The following is a 16,376-nucleotide window of genomic DNA, read 5'->3' on the forward strand; positions in this document are numbered from 1 at the left end:
CTGATCAGCGCTTTATCTGCAACCCTTGCGAGAAAAAGCAAAACCCGAACAAATTGCTGCTCAATACAGAGCAGGATTTCACTCCAAAGGTCCCTGATTGGTTCGTGAAGCAGGAGTACCAAATCTGCCTAGCAACAACCGACCAGCTCAGTATGCCTTTTTCCGGGGAATGCGCTGATGTCTTCAGGCTCGCTAGCTTGAAAAGGTACCTGCGTTGGAGCAGTTATTGGCGTGCTTGTCGGAAGGCCTGTAGATGAACTTCCTGAGGGCGCTGACGGCATTGGAGCCCACCAAGGTGTAGCGGCCGAAGGCCCTGCAGTCCACCACGCGGATGTTGAGAGGCGGGTGAAGCAGCTCGTTTTCCGGCAAATCCTGACCAAAACGCGGCAAAAGCCACAATTGCCATTTACCGTAGCATCCATCCCAGAATACAATTCCATCCCGTTTTATGTTGGTATTCAGATTTAGTCTTCCATTGTTTCATGTGTTTGCCTCGTAGCTTGATTTATGACATTATTTTTGAATCCTCACAATGATTTATGACTTGTTCTCAACATTCGACTTTGTTTTGAGCAAATCATCAATCTTAAATGAAATCTTTACAATTGCTACAATTCCCCCCCAGTTGCCTCAACATGACACGGAATAACTTCTTTAAGCGATTGCAAACAACTACGCTTTCCTCTTCAGAACTATTTGAATCCAATTCATCACTGGATGAGTAACAAGAAAGCATTTTGTCCCAATCTGAAGCCATTGTTTTGATTCTCCAGCAAGGCAAGACGTCTTGGCGTGACACCACAAACAAGGGGGCGGGACCTTCGGAAACCGGCCACTTCCGGGTTCAATTTGAAGTACTTTTTAGACACTTGAAGTCATTTTTATCTGTGTTTTTCATTTGACTAAATATATCATCCTGCGTCTATTTTAGATGCTATCAAACGTTTTTCTCATGTCAGTTAGGAAACAAAAAAGTGGCGTAGGTTGTCCTTTAAAGTAGATTTTGGACTCTTCTCGTGACATTTTAACATTCAATCCAAAACAAATTTCTGACTTAGATTTATTTATGACTTTATTCACTTAACATTTCAAGAAAACTATTTTTCTTTTCTTGACCTCGATGAATGTTTTTTTCCGTTTGGAGCATTTCGGGCTAAACGGTCGTACCACTTCAAAGAACTTGACGAGGGTGCTGAAATTGGGGTTCTTCCTGTAGTTGGGAATGAGGACCGACTGCACGCCTTTGCCGGCGCATTCCACATCCACGCGGGGTCGGTCCACCTGAGCCAGGTTGACCCTCTTCAGGTCTCTCAGACCCCAAAATAAGACCTGGAGATCAGAAGACACTCACCCGTGTGGGACGATCGGTGACAAAAATGTCCGCCCACTGATTTGACACGGTAGAGGGATGACCTCAATTCTGTACTTGCTGAGAACAGGTCTGATTCCCATCGGAACGGGAAGCAGCGGACCGCGGTCCATATCGGCCGGACAGTCGATGGGCGGAAGGTCCGCTTTGCCATTCGGGCCGAGCTGACAAATTTCAAAATAAAAGTCTGAGACATTTTCTGACTGTATACTTTGTGAAAAAAAAAAAAACATTCTTTTGGAACCATTTGAAATTTGTCTCATCTTCAAACATGGCAGACATGCTGCAATATATTATTTTTCAAAATGAAAAAATCTTATTATTTACAATTAGGCACCGGCGTTCAAGTCAAGGCCCGTGGGGCCAAATCTGGCCCCACACATTATATTATTCGGCCTGCGAAAGCAAATGAAATATCTCAAGTACAATGCTCATCTCATCGAGTTAGCTAGCTAGCTAGCTAGCTCTTTTTCGATTCAGCTAGCTGGCTAATCACTGACATCACAGGTGCCAGATCTGGCCCGCCAAATTATTTTATTCAGCCTACGACGAAAGCAAATCAAACTTGTGAAATTCCATAATGCTTGCTGAAGTCTGAAGCAAAATTTCAAATTGTCACAAGTAAACACAAGGTCATTATTTTTTTACCTCAAATTTGCACATGAGTTTTTGATTAAGTCACATCATTGGTAAGACGAGGTGGCCGAGCGGTTAAGGCGATGGACTGCTAATCCATTGTGCTCTGCACGCGTGGGTTCGAATCCCATCCTTGTCGATTGTTATCCTCAGTATGACATTTTGATGAATATCTCCCTAAAATTATTACATACTAAACAATATTCTATAGATATATTCAGGAAGGAAGTAAGACAAGGTGGCCGAGAGGTTAAGGCGATGGACTGCTAATCCATTGTGCTCTGCACGCGTGGGTTCGAATCCCATCCTTGTCGATGGTTATTTTTGGGAAAATCAGTTGACCAACACCACCCTCCCTTTCGAAAATATCGAACAATATCATATATGTATATATAGATATTTAATGAAAAAAAAAACCCAATTAGTGACAATTCTCTGACCTGCAGCAGCTCAAAGGCAGCCAGCATCTCTCCGGCCATGCCGTTCCCTCTGTAAATTTGGTAGTATTCCAGGGGAGGGGGGAAGCGCGGAGGTCCGTAATGCTCGTCGGCCATCTTCACCACCGGCTTGGCAAAAGTTCTCCCCATGAAGTCCGCTTTACCCTGGCAGAGTCGGTAAAAGACTTTCATATTATCTAGAAAGATAACCTTCAAGTTGCCACATCCAAAATGGCCGCCAAAAAAACAAACACAATCAAATGATGCGGTGATGAAACATGGCTCCACATGCGCATGTTTCGTCACAGTGCAGTAAAAACACAAAAGGGGGCAGGGGAAGTGTGGCTAAAAATAATAATAATAATAACAACCAATCAACAGCAAATTCCCTCAAAGAAATGCGACAGGAACAAGTGGGGGAGGGACTTTTTAGCCACTCGGTGCGCTTGTTGTTCCTCTTGCATGGCTTTTTGGCAAAGTGCAGATTGAATTCAGCGTCACGACATCCAGACGTGTCACACTCTACTTATCCCAGAAGGTCGTCCCAAACAATCGGGTTTTGGTCGGAGAGAAAATGTCAACAAGCGGCGGTTAGCAACATGCTAATGCTTGGCTAGTTATACCAGCGCATCGGATCTGAATATTCACAATTATCACCCAAAAATTTATTTTTTAATTAGTATTATGATGATTGTTTTTCATTTCCTTTCCATAACTTTGTTACTGTGAAATTTGTTTCCATTTTCAAATTTCATTTGTTTTGATTTTCACTTTGTTCAAAGCAGAAAATCACATCAAATCATGAAAATAAAATGAAACAAGACAGATTTTAAATGACAGAAAAACAAATAAATGTACTCCCAAATTAATATTTTGAAAAAAAAGTCTGTTCAAATACAAGTAAAAAAAATACATACAGATATAAATAAAAATTAAAATAATAAACAGGCAAAATGAAAATGGCTTTCTGAACGGGAATAAAATTAACATTTTTTTAAATTTAAATAGCAAAAAAACAAAACAAAACAAATAAATCAATATTTGCAAAGAGACTGTCCAGATACAATTCAAAATAAAAATTAATCAAGATAAAAAGAATTACAATTATTATTACAATTAAAATAAAAACAATTAAAAAAAGGAAAAATGAAGACGGCTGAACGTGAATTAAAAAATATATTCAAAATTAATTTAAATAGCACAAAAACAAATAAATACGTAAATAAATGTAATCCAAAATCAATATTTGCAAAATGAGAAAATAAAAATACATACCGATAAAAAGACTGAATAAAAATAATTTAAAAAAAGGCAAAAATGTAAATAGCCTTCTGAACGTGAATATTTCAAAAGAATTAAATAGAAAAAAAAAATAAACACATAAATAAATGTAATCCCAAATCAATATTTGCAAAAATAGATTGTCCAAATATAACGCAAAAATAAATACAGATAAAAAAACTTACAATGAAAATACAAATAAAAAAATAAAAAAGGCAAAATGAAAATGGCTTTCTGAACGTGAATAAAAAGAATTAAAAAAAAATCAAATAGCGCAAAAACAAATAAATACATCAATAAATGTAATCCCAAATCAATATTTGCAAAGGAGATTGTCCAAATAGAATTAAAAATAAAAATAAATACAGATAAAAAGACATACAAATAAAATAAAAAAAGCAAATTGAAAAAATAGCCTTCTGAACATACATGAAAATAAATGTCAAAAAAGATGATTAAAAATATTAAAAACATATTTAAATATATATATGTCTATATATACATTAAAGTGGGGAACCTGCACAAAGCTGCAAAATTCAAACCAACAACAACAAAAATCCTCTTTTCGTTAATGCCATAGAATCTTGATGGTGTACCTAATGAAGAGCCTGACAATGCGCCTTTTGGGTGAACAGACGCAAGAAGAAGAAGAAGAAGAAGAAGAAGAAGAAGAAGAAGAAGAAGAAGAAGAAGAAGAAGAAGAAGAAGAAGAAGCCGTCTCACCACCGTGTCTTGATCGTAGAGCTCGATGACGATGATGGGGGGGTCGTCCCTCAGCTCACTGGCCTCGCCAAACAACTCCACCTTCTCGAAAAGCAGCAGCTGGTCCCACGTCGGACACAGCGTCTCCGGCAGCACCTGCGCACAACATTTAGCACCAAAATAAGAATAATACATTTCATTTATAAGCGCCGTAATACCTAGCCAGCTAATAGCTAGCCAGCTACATCATGGATCGTTAATAGCCAGATAGCCGACAGCTTGAAAGTTAGCTAGCTGGATGATAGCCAGTTAGATAGATAATAGATAGCCAGTTAGAAAGCCAGATAGCTAATTGATAGCTAGCAAATAGCTAGCCAGCTAGATATCTAACAGCTAGCATATAGATAGCAAATAGATATGTAGCAAGGTAGCCAGCTAGATAGCTATCTTGATAGCCAGCTAGATAGAAAGATTAGCTAGCTAACAGATAACTAATATAGATAGATATCTAGATAGATAGCTAATAGATAGCAAATAGATAGCAAATAATAATAATAATAATAATAATAATAATAATAATAATAATAATAATAGATTGAGTGAACGCTGCCGCGTGTGGCTGCCGCCGCTCACCCACGGGAAGAACATTGAAGAATTTGTGTCAGGCCATTTTTTGTGGCACTCACCTCGGTGACTTGGCTTTGCGTGGAGAAGAAGACGCGCGCGAAGGGATCCGACAATCCGGTGCTATCGGCGGCAAAGAGGCCGCGAGCTTGATACATGTGCACCCTCAGCTGGAAGATTTGCTTCACTGGATGAAACAAGAATGGAAATCAATCAGAAGATGGGAACATTTCGAACTCTTCAAAACAAATGACGATTTCACAATGATAAATGACACCACCGGTGTCCAAGCCAAGGCCCGGGGGCCAAATGTGGCCCCTACCTCATCCTTTTCAGCCCACGAAAGTTAATCAAACTTGGGAAATTCCCTGATTCCTGCTGAAGTCCCAACCAAATTGTGAACCACAAAAACGGTCTTTTTTCATATCAGATTTTAAAAGTTATTATTTATTAGTAAGAGTTATTATGATTCATTGCTGTTTTAAGATGAGGTGGCTGAGTGGTTAAGGCGATGTACTGCTAATCCATTGCGCGCTGCATGCGTGGATTGGAATCCCATCTTTGTCGATACTTGAGGATAAAATTTGATGAACATAAACCTAATATTATTACATACAGTATCATATTCATATAATATATTAGCCATTGAGGAAAAACGCGGTGGGTGAGTGTTTAAGGCAAAGGACTGCTGATCCATTGTGCTCTGCACGTGTGGGTTGGAATCCTGTCCTTGTCGACTTTTAGCTTCAAGATAACATTTTGACAAGCACCGCCCATTATTACACATATCGGACAATATTTTATCAATATATTTGTAATTTAAGCGAGACGAGGTGGCCGAGAGGTTAAGGCGGTGGACTGCTAATCCATTGTGCTCTGCACGCGTGGGTTGGAATCCCATCCTCGTCGATCCTTAACTTCAGGATAGATTTTTGACGAACAGTGGCCATTATTATATGTCGAATAATCTCTCTATGTTGGTGTGTTACTCATGTAGGTGAGGCTGATGGGCGGCGAGAGGGGCGATCCGGTCCCTTTGGAGAGCCGATTCTCCTGGAATCCATTGGGGAGTCCGCACAGGTAGTCCTTCCGTTGGCGCTTAAGCCCCAACCACAAGTAAATCTCGATTTTGGCCTGCACCGTCCAGCCAGCGGGGCCGAAACCTCGCTTGCCCGGGATCTGCAAGAAGATTCAAAAAAAAAAAAAAAAAAACAAACACACAAGACGGAAAGGTGATCGACTCATTTAACAATATATATACACTACTTGACATTTCATACAACACATAGAAGTCATTTAAAGTGTCATTTGATATTTTAATATCACCCCCAAAATATATCGATATATAAAATTAAGGAAAATATACTGAGTTATGTATATCAAAGTATGAAAGTATATGAAAATTAATTTATTAAAATATATTTAACATTTATATAATAATAATAATAATAATAGTAAAATATATCTATGTATAAAATTAAGGAAAATATATTGAGTTTTTATATATGAAAATTAATTTATTAAAATATATTTAACATTTATATAATAATAATAAAATAATAATAATAATACTAAAAACAATAGTAATAAAGAATAATAACTGTCATCTTCCAATAATAATAATAATAATAATAATAATAATAATAATATTTATTTCATCTTCGAATAGCAATAATAATTGCAATATTAATAATAATAATTTATAATAATGATTATAATATTAATTCTATCATCTTCCAATAATAATAATAATAATAATAATAATAATAATAATATAGTAGTAGTAATAATAATAATAATAATAATAATAATAATAATAATAATAATAATAATAATAAGAAGAAGAAGAAGAAGAAACAATAATAATTTCTCCACTATGAGACTAATAAAGGCATATCCAATCCAATCCAAGAAGAAGAAGAAACAATAATAACTACCATATTAATTATTTCATCTTCCAATCATAATAATAATAACAATAACAATAAATTAGTTATAATAATACTATAATATTAATAATAAAAACAATAATAATAACTATCATTAATTCTTTCCTCTTGCAATAATAATAATAATAATAATAAATTGCATGTGTTCAAAATCCCGTACACATGCAATAAGTTGCATGTGTACGTGATTTTGTTCATTTCACCAATCAGAATTTGAAATGCCAAATGGCAACCGCAAACGGTCATTTGAATGCTCTCATTTCATTGTTGCCATTTTTTTCAAAGTGTTGTTAAATATTAACTCGTATAATAACTGATGAATGAATGAACAAGCATTGATCTTGCGAAAGTTGTGTTGTGCAGGCGTGTGTGTGTGTGTGTGTGTGTGTGTGTGGCGCACCCGCAGGAAGCTGGTTTTGACTTTGCCGCAGTCCTTGCCGCGCTCCTCGTCCATGGCGGAGTACAAGATGTCCTTGGAGGGCACGCGAGCGTACGCCACGCGCTTGCCGTTGCTGATCATCCAGATGAAAACGTCCGGAACGCTGTGCTGAGGCTGCCGCCGTGCATCGGAGAGACACTTTTACAGCATTTAGCGACATTCGCTCGGACGAACAAAGCTTCTAACAAGTCTTGCACTCTCTTCTTCCATGACTATTTTCCACTCTACTTTCAGATTTTCTTCGCTCAGCTTTTCTGTCCACTCTCCATTTATTTATTTTTCGATGTAGCCATTTATGTATGTATGTATGCATGTATTTATTTTTGTGTATTTATTATGGTGAATTTAGTGATTTATTTATTGGTGTATTTATGTGGGTATAATAAAGAAATAATTAATGAAAGGATACATTGATAAACAAATAAGCAAATAACAAAATAAACACACACACACACACACACACACACAAATAAATAAATAAATAAAAGGACACACACTGATAAATAAATAAATAAATACATACATAAATACACGACCAAACAAATAAATAAATAATTAATTGAATAAATACATGATAAATAAATTAAAGAATACATTGATAAACAAACAACAAAAAAATATGCACACAAATAAATAAATAAGTAAATAAATAATCCATCCATCCATCCATACATTTACTAAATCAATAACTAAATGTAAGTGTTTTTGGATGGGCGAGTGTGGTGCGTCTTACTTCGTCGGCCAGGAATCGGAGCTTTTGTAGGAAGTGTTGCGTCAGCTTGAGCTTGTCTCGCACCGTGCTCCTCTTCACCTGAGAGCGCATGGCTTTGGCCTGCTGCCCCACGGCCTCCTGACACCCAAACAAACAAACAAACAAACAAACAAACAAAACAACAAAAGATTCCCAATCCATGGGAAGTGCAGTTTCATTTCGTGACAAATGACAATGAAATTCCATTGAAATCCGGTACCGCTTCAGCCAGGCACAGTTTCAGACGCTCCTTGTCCAGTTTGGTTTTGCCCGACAGGTTCTGGTCCGTATTGGCCAGCACCAGAAACTGACTGAATGCGCAAAAGTCTGCCATCAACTTACACATTTCATATTATTGTCATATATTTGAAAAAACTAACGGGAGCATTTTGCTTGCGTGTCCCACCTGCATCTCTGGCTGAGATCTTCCAAAACGCCCCTCAGCCTCCGCTCGGGAAAGGCCTTTTCCGTCTTGATGATCTCCTGCACGTCATTCAGACCTTCCTCCTATGAAAAGGAAAAAATAAAATAAACATTAAAATAAAGGCCAAGCGTCTCTTTTGGATCGGTCGCCCAATTGTGGCAAAACGGCGGCGCTTGCCAGTTTGTGGGCGATGTTGTCCATGATGTTGGCGTTGTACAGGCGCCGCCTCTGGTCCTGCCACCAACTCTTCAGGGAAACGCACGGCTTGCGCTCAAAATACGGCAAGTGGAAGTAGTTGCTGGGGGGCGGCAGAAAGGTGCAAAGGAGGCTTTGGTACAAAGAGCAGGCGCTTTTAACTCATTCACTGCCACACGGTGTGTCTGCTCCAATGCCGGGGTTTTTGGCATGATCACGCCAATTGCGGGACCCACAGAATACTTGGGTTCTCGGACCACATCCACATTCAAGACAGCCTTCGGAACCTTAATTCATCAGTTAATAACTAAATTATATGGGTCGGGAGTTCTATGAGCTTGAAATGGGGGCAGATGTCCAAAATACAATACACACATATTGATTGACGACTCGCAAAATATTGAGTTTTAGGACGACGTAAATATTCAATTCAGTGTTAGAAATCTTAGACTCTCTTCTTTCATCAGAAAATAAGAGTTCATTCCTAAATGATATGGGTCTGGAGTTACATGAGCTTGAAATGAGGGCGGCTGTCCAAAATACAATTGCGCTAACATGGACAAAAGACAAATGCCGCCCCCTTGTGGAAGGGGAAAAACATGGTCAGATGCCATTGCCAGTGCTTTATCGGCACCCAAGCAAGAAAAAACAAAACCAAACTAATTCGGGAATGGCGCTCCATGTCATGTTTTCAATTCCCGGATAAATTGGGGAATGGCAGTGAATGAGTTGCGTTTTTAAATGAAGATTAGGGTGTCAAGACAAGATGAGGCTTTGAAGAGGCGGTGTCATCACCGGTCGGTGATGACAGGTTTCATTGGCGGAGTGGTCGCCACGGACGGCAGGTCGCCGTCGTCGTCCACGTCGTCGTCCTCGCTGGAGTCGCGGATGAGTTCCGTCTCCTCTTCGCCATCGGCCTTTTTCTTGCCTCGCAATTTGGGCTGGTTGGCGCCGTCTAGCTCGTCGCCGTAGTAACCTGAGGGGGGGGTCAAGTTGTCTGGTGTCACACAGTTTGAACAACTACACATTTTTATTGGATTCACTTGTTCTGAATTTTTTTTCAGGAAATTGTTGTATTTTACCATTTTTATGATTTCATATGAATAATTCTTTTTTTTTTTATTCAAACGCAGCATTGAATCTATTCAACAACTTTTTATCATGAAGTGCTTGTTTATTTTTATGTTATTTTTTATTTTTCACTTTGATTAAAGCGACCATCAAAAAGGGGGTGGGATGAATTAAATTGCTAAACAAACAAACAAACAAACAAACACACATAAATAAGCAGACAATAAATAAATAAATAAATAAATAAATAAATAAATAAATAAATAAACAGAGAAACAAATAAATAAATAGACAAATATATGGACATTTATGGAAAAATATATGGATACATACATAAATAAATAGAAAATATATACATAAATAGACAGCGAGGTAAAACAAATAAACAAACACAAATAAATACACACAAATAAACAGACAAAAATAATAAATAAATAATAACTACAAAATAAATAAATGAACAGAAAAATAAATAAAACTCAATAACTAACTCACTAACTAACTAAATAAATAAATACATAAAGAAAGAAACAATTAGATAGTCTAGCTAGTTAGCTGGCTATCTATTAGCTAGCTAGCTAGCTAGCTTTCTATCTATTTGAGTTACTTCCGGTTTGCGTGAACGCTCACCCGCAGAAAAAACAATCCTGTGACTGTAAAGTGACCTTGAGAGTTTTGAAAGGCGCTTGTAAATGAAATGTATTATTATAATAAATAAATAAATAAATAAATAAAATGATGGGATGCAGTACCTATGGTGACCTCAAAGTTGATGGGCTTGTCGCCAATCTTCCTGTCGATCATGGTGGCCTCCAGGAAAGATCCAAAGAGGAAGAATTCTTCAATCTTCCCCGTGGCATTCTGGCAAAAAAAAAAAAATATCAATAAAAACAAATGTAATCACGAAATAAAAAAATGGTGGTTGTAGGTCAAGGTCAGACGGCGCACCTCCGAGATGTTGGGGATGCCTTCCAGCTGCACCTCGGTGGAGCTGGAGGTGTCGGGCGACGAAGGGTCCAGGATCTCCACCGACAGGCTGATGAGCAGGCGCGCCCGAAAGGACACGCCCTCTCCGAGACCCTCGTTCAGTTCCTGGTACTCGTCCATCAGCGAGTAGGCGCGCGTGGAACCGTACATGTTGACCCAGGCGGGGCCCAGCGTGGGGAGGAACCCTGGAAGGACCATCAAAAGAAGTTCCTCTTTCATGGCTTCATAGGAATCTTTGAACTCATTCACTGCCAGACCTGCAACAATGGATCCACTCCAGTGGCAGGGTTTTTCATCATAATCATCATCATACATTTCATTTGTAAGCGCCTTTCAAAGCTCTCAAGGACACGTTACAGTCACAGACAAGCAGAGGTACTATCAATAACATTCTATCACAAATAGAATACAATAAATAAAATGTACTTTTCACTCAAATTCAAGGAACCACAGAAAAAAAAGAGTTAATTCCTAAGTGATATGGTTCTGGAGTTATCTGAGCTTGAAATGGGGGCGGATGTAAAAATACAATACAATACAATACAATACATATTGGTTTATACAGCGCTTGGTTACAGCTTTAACCAAGCAAAGTTGTAACCAAGCGCTAACATGGACAAAAGGCAAATGCTTCCCCCTTGAGGAAGGAAAAAAAAAAACATTGCCAGAGGTCTGACCAGCGCTTTATCGCCACCCCGCAAGAAAAAAACAAAACCTGAACAAATTCAGAATGGCGCTACACGGCATGCTTTTCAATTCCCGAATAAATTTGTGAATGGCAGCAAATGAGTTAAAGAGGGGGTGATTGACACTGTAAATTGAAATACAGTGATACCTCGGCTTACAAACGCTTTAGCTAACGGACTTTTCTAATTACAATATTATAGCACATTTACTATACATAAAATAAGGTATATTTTGTGTAGTTTTAAGGCTTATTTAGTAGAAAATGATGTTTTATGGTGACCTGGGAACGGATTATTCCCATTTTAATGGTTTCCTATGGGAAATTACAGTTTGGAATACACACTTTTCGCCTTACACACACTTTTTGGGTGGAAAACAGAAACATGTCCCATGACAATCAATGGTATGAATCCAGTAAATGAGTTAATATTAGCGAATCATCACCTTTCTCGCCGTCGTTGGAGATCTTCCTCAAATCCAGGAAGTGCGTCCCCATGGCCACGTCGTTCACCTTGTCCGAGTCTCGGATTTGGATCTTCATGCGTTTGCACAGCGGCGGGAACATCTCGGTGAAGACGATCTGCTCGTTCCAGATGGGCTCGTAGCAGCTCTTCTGAACCGACGTCTTGCCCTGCGTTTGCAAAAATGAAGGTGAGCTAGCTAACGGTATTTTCTTTGCGTTCTACAGAAGTTCACTTGGTACCTTCTGCCCGGCAAACTGAACTTGCACGTAAGGGTCCACCAGGTCTTTATTCTCCCCGATAAAAGCCTTCTTGACGTTAGCCATGATGCTGGTGTTCATCCTGGGCAGTCCCTCGGCTTTGTATACTTTCACAAAGTAGCGGGCCCACTGGCGTTCCGCAGGGACCCCCTCTGGGATCAGCAGATTCCTGTCCACAAGAAGAAGGAAAAAAACCAGAAAGGACGTGGAACCTGCTTGATTTGGCCAATTTTACCCGTCAATGTCGTCCTCGTCCGAGTCGCCGGCTTTGTGCGGGGTCTTGATGGTGTCCCCCTTGGCCACCACGGCCACGTCGCACTTGACGTAACCTTTGCACCCGGCCGTGATGTCGTCCGGATCGGACAGCAGAGCCCATTTGTGGTTAAATTGATGGTCTACAATGGAGAAAGAACAAGGTGAAAATAGAGAATGTCTAATTAACTCATTCACTGCCAGACACGTGTCCACTCCGGTGCCAGGTATCTCTTTTATGTATGAAATAAACAATTTGGGTCCCAAATTTGACCCTTGTGGAACGCCCCAAGTCATGTTTTAGCACTGAACTAATTGTTATGCGGCTTCTTCACCAATCAAGTGAATGCGTTAAAAATATTGCTGCACCGCCATCTTGGTCAGGTCAAGAAAAAAAATGGCCGTCCTCGAAGGATTCAATAACCTGCTTGCGAGTAGATGGTGCCGACGTCCATTTTAAAAGTCCCTATCAGCGTTCCGCTTCGAAGGAGGTTTTTGGAATGGATCACCTGTTGGAAATCATCAAGAGAAAAATCGTGATTCTTTTTTAATTGATCATTAATTAATGAATTTATGTTTTCGTGTACTTACAGACAACTTCAGAATCTTATCAAACATGACATCCGGAGGGACGTGGAAGTCAAAGACAAAATACTGTAAAATGACAATCAAAATGTCAGCATATTCATTTTGTGATTATGACATTTGCGTACTCGTTTATTGTAAACATATATGCAAAAACATTTTTTAATCCTATGACGGAACTTGCCTCGTTGTAATAGGGACAGTTGGTGGACTCCTTCATGGATGTGTACTTCTTCTCTTCCCCGATCTCCACGCACACCATGGGGTCCATGTTGAGACCCACCAGCTGGCGGGCCTCGATCACGGTCACGCTCACCTGCAACCAAACGCAAAAAAAACAAAACAAAACACGCAACTCATCTGTAAATTATTATAAAAAATATATATGATAATTTCAGCTGTAGTCGAAGGAGATATTTGTACACAATATTGTCCAAAAGTTATTCTTACTTGATAATCCACAGGGCGTCCTGAACTGGGCTCCATCTTAATGTCAGGTTTGGACCTGCATAGCATCCAGCTTTGTCAATCAATCAATCAATCAATCAATCAATCAATCAATCAATCAATCAATCAATCAATCAATCAATCAATCAATCAATCAATCAATCAATCAATCAATCAATCAATCAATCAATCAATCAATCAATCAATCAATCAATCAATCAATCAATCAATCAATCAATCAATCGATCGATCGATCAATCAATCAATCAATCAATCAATCAATCAATCAACCAACCAACCAATCAATCAATCAATCAATCCATCAATCAATCATCCATCCACCAATCAATCGATCATTCAACCAATCAATAAATAAATGAACAGATAGAGGATAAATAAATAAATATACATATAAACAAAAGTAAAGAAAAAATAATAATAAACAAATAACTAAGTATATGAATTCATAAATAAACAGACACATAAATAAACAAATAAATAAATAAATATAAAAGGCCCAAAAATTAATCATAAAATAAATAAATACACAGATAAATAACTAAGCTGAAACATGCAAATAAAAACATAGTTTGGACAAAAAAATGGTCAGTATGAACTCGGAAGGTGAAAGGTGAAGAAACGGGACCTCTTGTTGGACACGTTGGTGGTGACGGCGGTGACGGAAGCTAGCGAGATAGCATCCGGGTCCAAACGTCTTCCCATGAATGCGGCCTGGCGGTCCAGGTTCTCCGTCTCCAGGATGGCCGGCTCATCTAAGCAAAAGCCACGACATGGAGTCGTTCGTTCGTCTACAAAAGTATTGCTATGATTTAAAAAGAAAGACATGTCTCAAATCACGTGAACATTTCCAAATGGAGTGGGAGCTGTTAGTTCTTAACCCACCTCATGGTTGTCGGTCAGATTTCTCAAGTTTTTTACTCTCTATGTCCGTCTGTCTCTCATTTCAGCTCGCTAGCTAGCTATGCTGTATAGCTATGTGTGTAGAGTACGGGCTAAGCCTTTACGTATGTCTTTTTAATTGTCTTTGTTCCATACCTCCATTCTTGTCCTGCTTGTGTCCTCGATGCTTTGCGCGCTTCATTATCCAAGACTGCTCTTGGGACACAAATGGCCATCTTTTACAAAAGTCATTCTCAAAGTGACACAAGCAAACAGACAGACAGACTGACGATTTTCACCATGTTGCCTCTTGGCATGTATCGTATTGCTATTCGTTAGCCTGTCGATGGCGTTTGTCATATTGCGTTCGCATTAAGCTAGCGGACAATGTGATGTGCTCGATTGAAATACAGTACGTACAGACGCCATGATTTTCGCCGTTGATGTTTGTTTTGGTAGAAATTTCCAGTTGTGAAAAGCAATCAAAACGCTTGAAGTTTGCGGTGAGGTGAATTTATATGCAAATAAGGCGGTTCGGAGGGTGTTGGAATGAGCTAGCTCAGTTCACTTGAATTTACAGTTTGATGGGTCTTAAAGAACAACCGACGCCTGCGGACAAGTTGCGTCCATAATTTGTCAAATGACTTCAAATGAATTCCACCGCATGTCGCTATATTTTACCGTTTAAGACTCGCGCTGAATATTCAGGAAGTCTTGTTTTTGAGGGTTTTTTTTTCGTGTTTTTCGATGATCAGCTAGCAGGGGACAGTATGAGTGAGGGTATTATCGCCAAGAAAGCACGGCAACTTCACTCCAATATCATCAAGAGGCAACTACATCAACGACCATCACAAAGGTCAATAAAACAAATTGATTTTACAGTACAGTTTATTTCTTTAATTACAATACCATAGCACAGATATTATACCTAAAATATGGTATATTTTGTGTAGTTTTAAGGCTTATTTAGTCGAAAATGATGTTTTATGGGAACTTGGAAACTGATTATTCTCATTTTTAATGGTTTCCTATGGGAAATTCATGTTTGGAAGACGAAGTTATGATACAAAACCGCTTACCAAGCAGCAATATAATAAATAGCAATTTTGCACACCCAAAAGTTGGCCGTAAACTCAAAGTCTTTGTTTGGAAACATGTTCTCGAAGAATGGCATGATTGACTTGCCTCGCCCCGCTTTGGCCATGAAAAGGCCGTTTAATTATTCAAATGAGCTAAAGTGATCATTCCACAGGATACATTTCACATGTATTGTGATAGAAAAAAAGCAAAACACTGACACAAACTCTTTATGGTCACGATAAATTCATACGCACTTTGCAGACCGTTTCACTGATTGAATATTAATCAATAAGAATGAAATGAAACGGATCAGCCATCCTGCTACATGTGTTCGGAGTCAAAAGTCAAATGTATGGATGATACCTACCAGTCAATGCGGTGATGCTTAGTCAACACGTAGATCCCGTTCCAAGATTTTAGTCTTCTCTTGAAATCAACTAAAAAAATAAACAAACAAATCAATAAATCAAACCTAAATGAACATTTTGGGGGTTTTTGACACAAAGCAATCAGCAATACGAATGAGCTTGACGAGTGCACTCGGAGAGATGTGATACGCGCGCCATGAATAGTGAATGAGTGCCGAACCCGATGCTTGGAAGCTTGGCGACCAATCAAGCGCAGGCGCGCACAAAAAAGAAAAATAATCAATGAAAATAAAATCAACAAGAGGTTAATGAGGAAATAGGAATATGACAAGAATTGTAATGGCAAATGCTGTCAACACAATGAATCCATCTGTTTAAGTCAGTCAAATATTTATTAAACATGTACATACATGTACTGTACGTACAGGTCTGTGCTCATTTGTAAAAAAAAAAGATGATAAAATAATGAAT

General features: G+C 38.6%; 1 protein-coding gene and 3 non-coding genes across 5 annotated transcripts in view; 3 read left to right on the forward strand and 1 right to left on the reverse strand.

Moving 5' to 3' along the window:
* Positions 1 to 16,007, reverse strand: part of LOC148893147 (otoferlin-like) — a 28,445-nt gene extending 12,438 nt beyond the window's left edge. Inside the window, exons 1-25 of one of the 2 annotated variants that reach the window (XM_089003959.1) lie at positions 15,905 to 16,007; positions 14,614 to 14,673; positions 14,204 to 14,330; positions 13,561 to 13,615; positions 13,295 to 13,426; positions 13,117 to 13,179; positions 12,950 to 13,034; positions 12,509 to 12,668; positions 12,256 to 12,442; positions 11,997 to 12,183; positions 10,827 to 11,050; positions 10,631 to 10,739; positions 9,603 to 9,783; positions 8,790 to 8,910; positions 8,595 to 8,695; positions 8,409 to 8,499; positions 8,171 to 8,287; positions 7,399 to 7,551; positions 6,039 to 6,228; positions 5,112 to 5,236; positions 4,447 to 4,581; positions 2,446 to 2,607; positions 1,414 to 1,533; positions 1,168 to 1,329; positions 210 to 372 (exon numbers count right to left, since the gene is read on the reverse strand). In XM_089003959.1, the coding sequence (XP_088860085.1) occupies positions 210 to 372; positions 1,168 to 1,329; positions 1,414 to 1,533; positions 2,446 to 2,607; positions 4,447 to 4,581; positions 5,112 to 5,236; positions 6,039 to 6,228; positions 7,399 to 7,551; positions 8,171 to 8,287; positions 8,409 to 8,499; positions 8,595 to 8,695; positions 8,790 to 8,910; positions 9,603 to 9,783; positions 10,631 to 10,739; positions 10,827 to 11,050; positions 11,997 to 12,183; positions 12,256 to 12,442; positions 12,509 to 12,668; positions 12,950 to 13,034; positions 13,117 to 13,179; positions 13,295 to 13,426; positions 13,561 to 13,615; positions 14,204 to 14,330; positions 14,614 to 14,659 (3,196 nt within the window). In that variant the 5' untranslated portion in view covers positions 14,660 to 14,673; positions 15,905 to 16,007. The remainder of the gene's footprint in view (positions 1 to 209; positions 373 to 1,167; positions 1,330 to 1,413; positions 1,534 to 2,445; positions 2,608 to 4,446; positions 4,582 to 5,111; positions 5,237 to 6,038; positions 6,229 to 7,398; positions 7,552 to 8,170; positions 8,288 to 8,408; positions 8,500 to 8,594; positions 8,696 to 8,789; positions 8,911 to 9,602; positions 9,784 to 10,630; positions 10,740 to 10,826; positions 11,051 to 11,996; positions 12,184 to 12,255; positions 12,443 to 12,508; positions 12,669 to 12,949; positions 13,035 to 13,116; positions 13,180 to 13,294; positions 13,427 to 13,560; positions 13,616 to 14,203; positions 14,331 to 14,613; positions 14,674 to 15,904) is intronic. The other variant, XM_089003960.1, reaches the window with a different exon arrangement.
* Positions 2,063 to 2,144, forward strand: trnas-gcu (transfer RNA serine (anticodon GCU)). The gene has a single exon. It is a non-coding gene; the product is annotated as a tRNA-Ser (tRNA).
* On the forward strand, positions 2,238 to 2,319 carry trnas-gcu (transfer RNA serine (anticodon GCU)). The gene has a single exon. It is a non-coding gene; the product is annotated as a tRNA-Ser (tRNA).
* Positions 5,877 to 5,958, forward strand: trnas-gcu (transfer RNA serine (anticodon GCU)). Its single transcript has one exon. It is a non-coding gene; the product is annotated as a tRNA-Ser (tRNA).
* Positions 16,008 to 16,376: the final 369 nt, after the last annotated feature.

Source organism: Hippocampus bargibanti, linkage group LG09, assembly GCF_051943395.1.
Source record: "Hippocampus bargibanti isolate YZ-2025 linkage group LG09, ASM5194339v1, whole genome shotgun sequence".
NCBI classification, from domain to species: Eukaryota; Metazoa; Chordata; class Actinopteri; order Syngnathiformes; family Syngnathidae; genus Hippocampus; species Hippocampus bargibanti.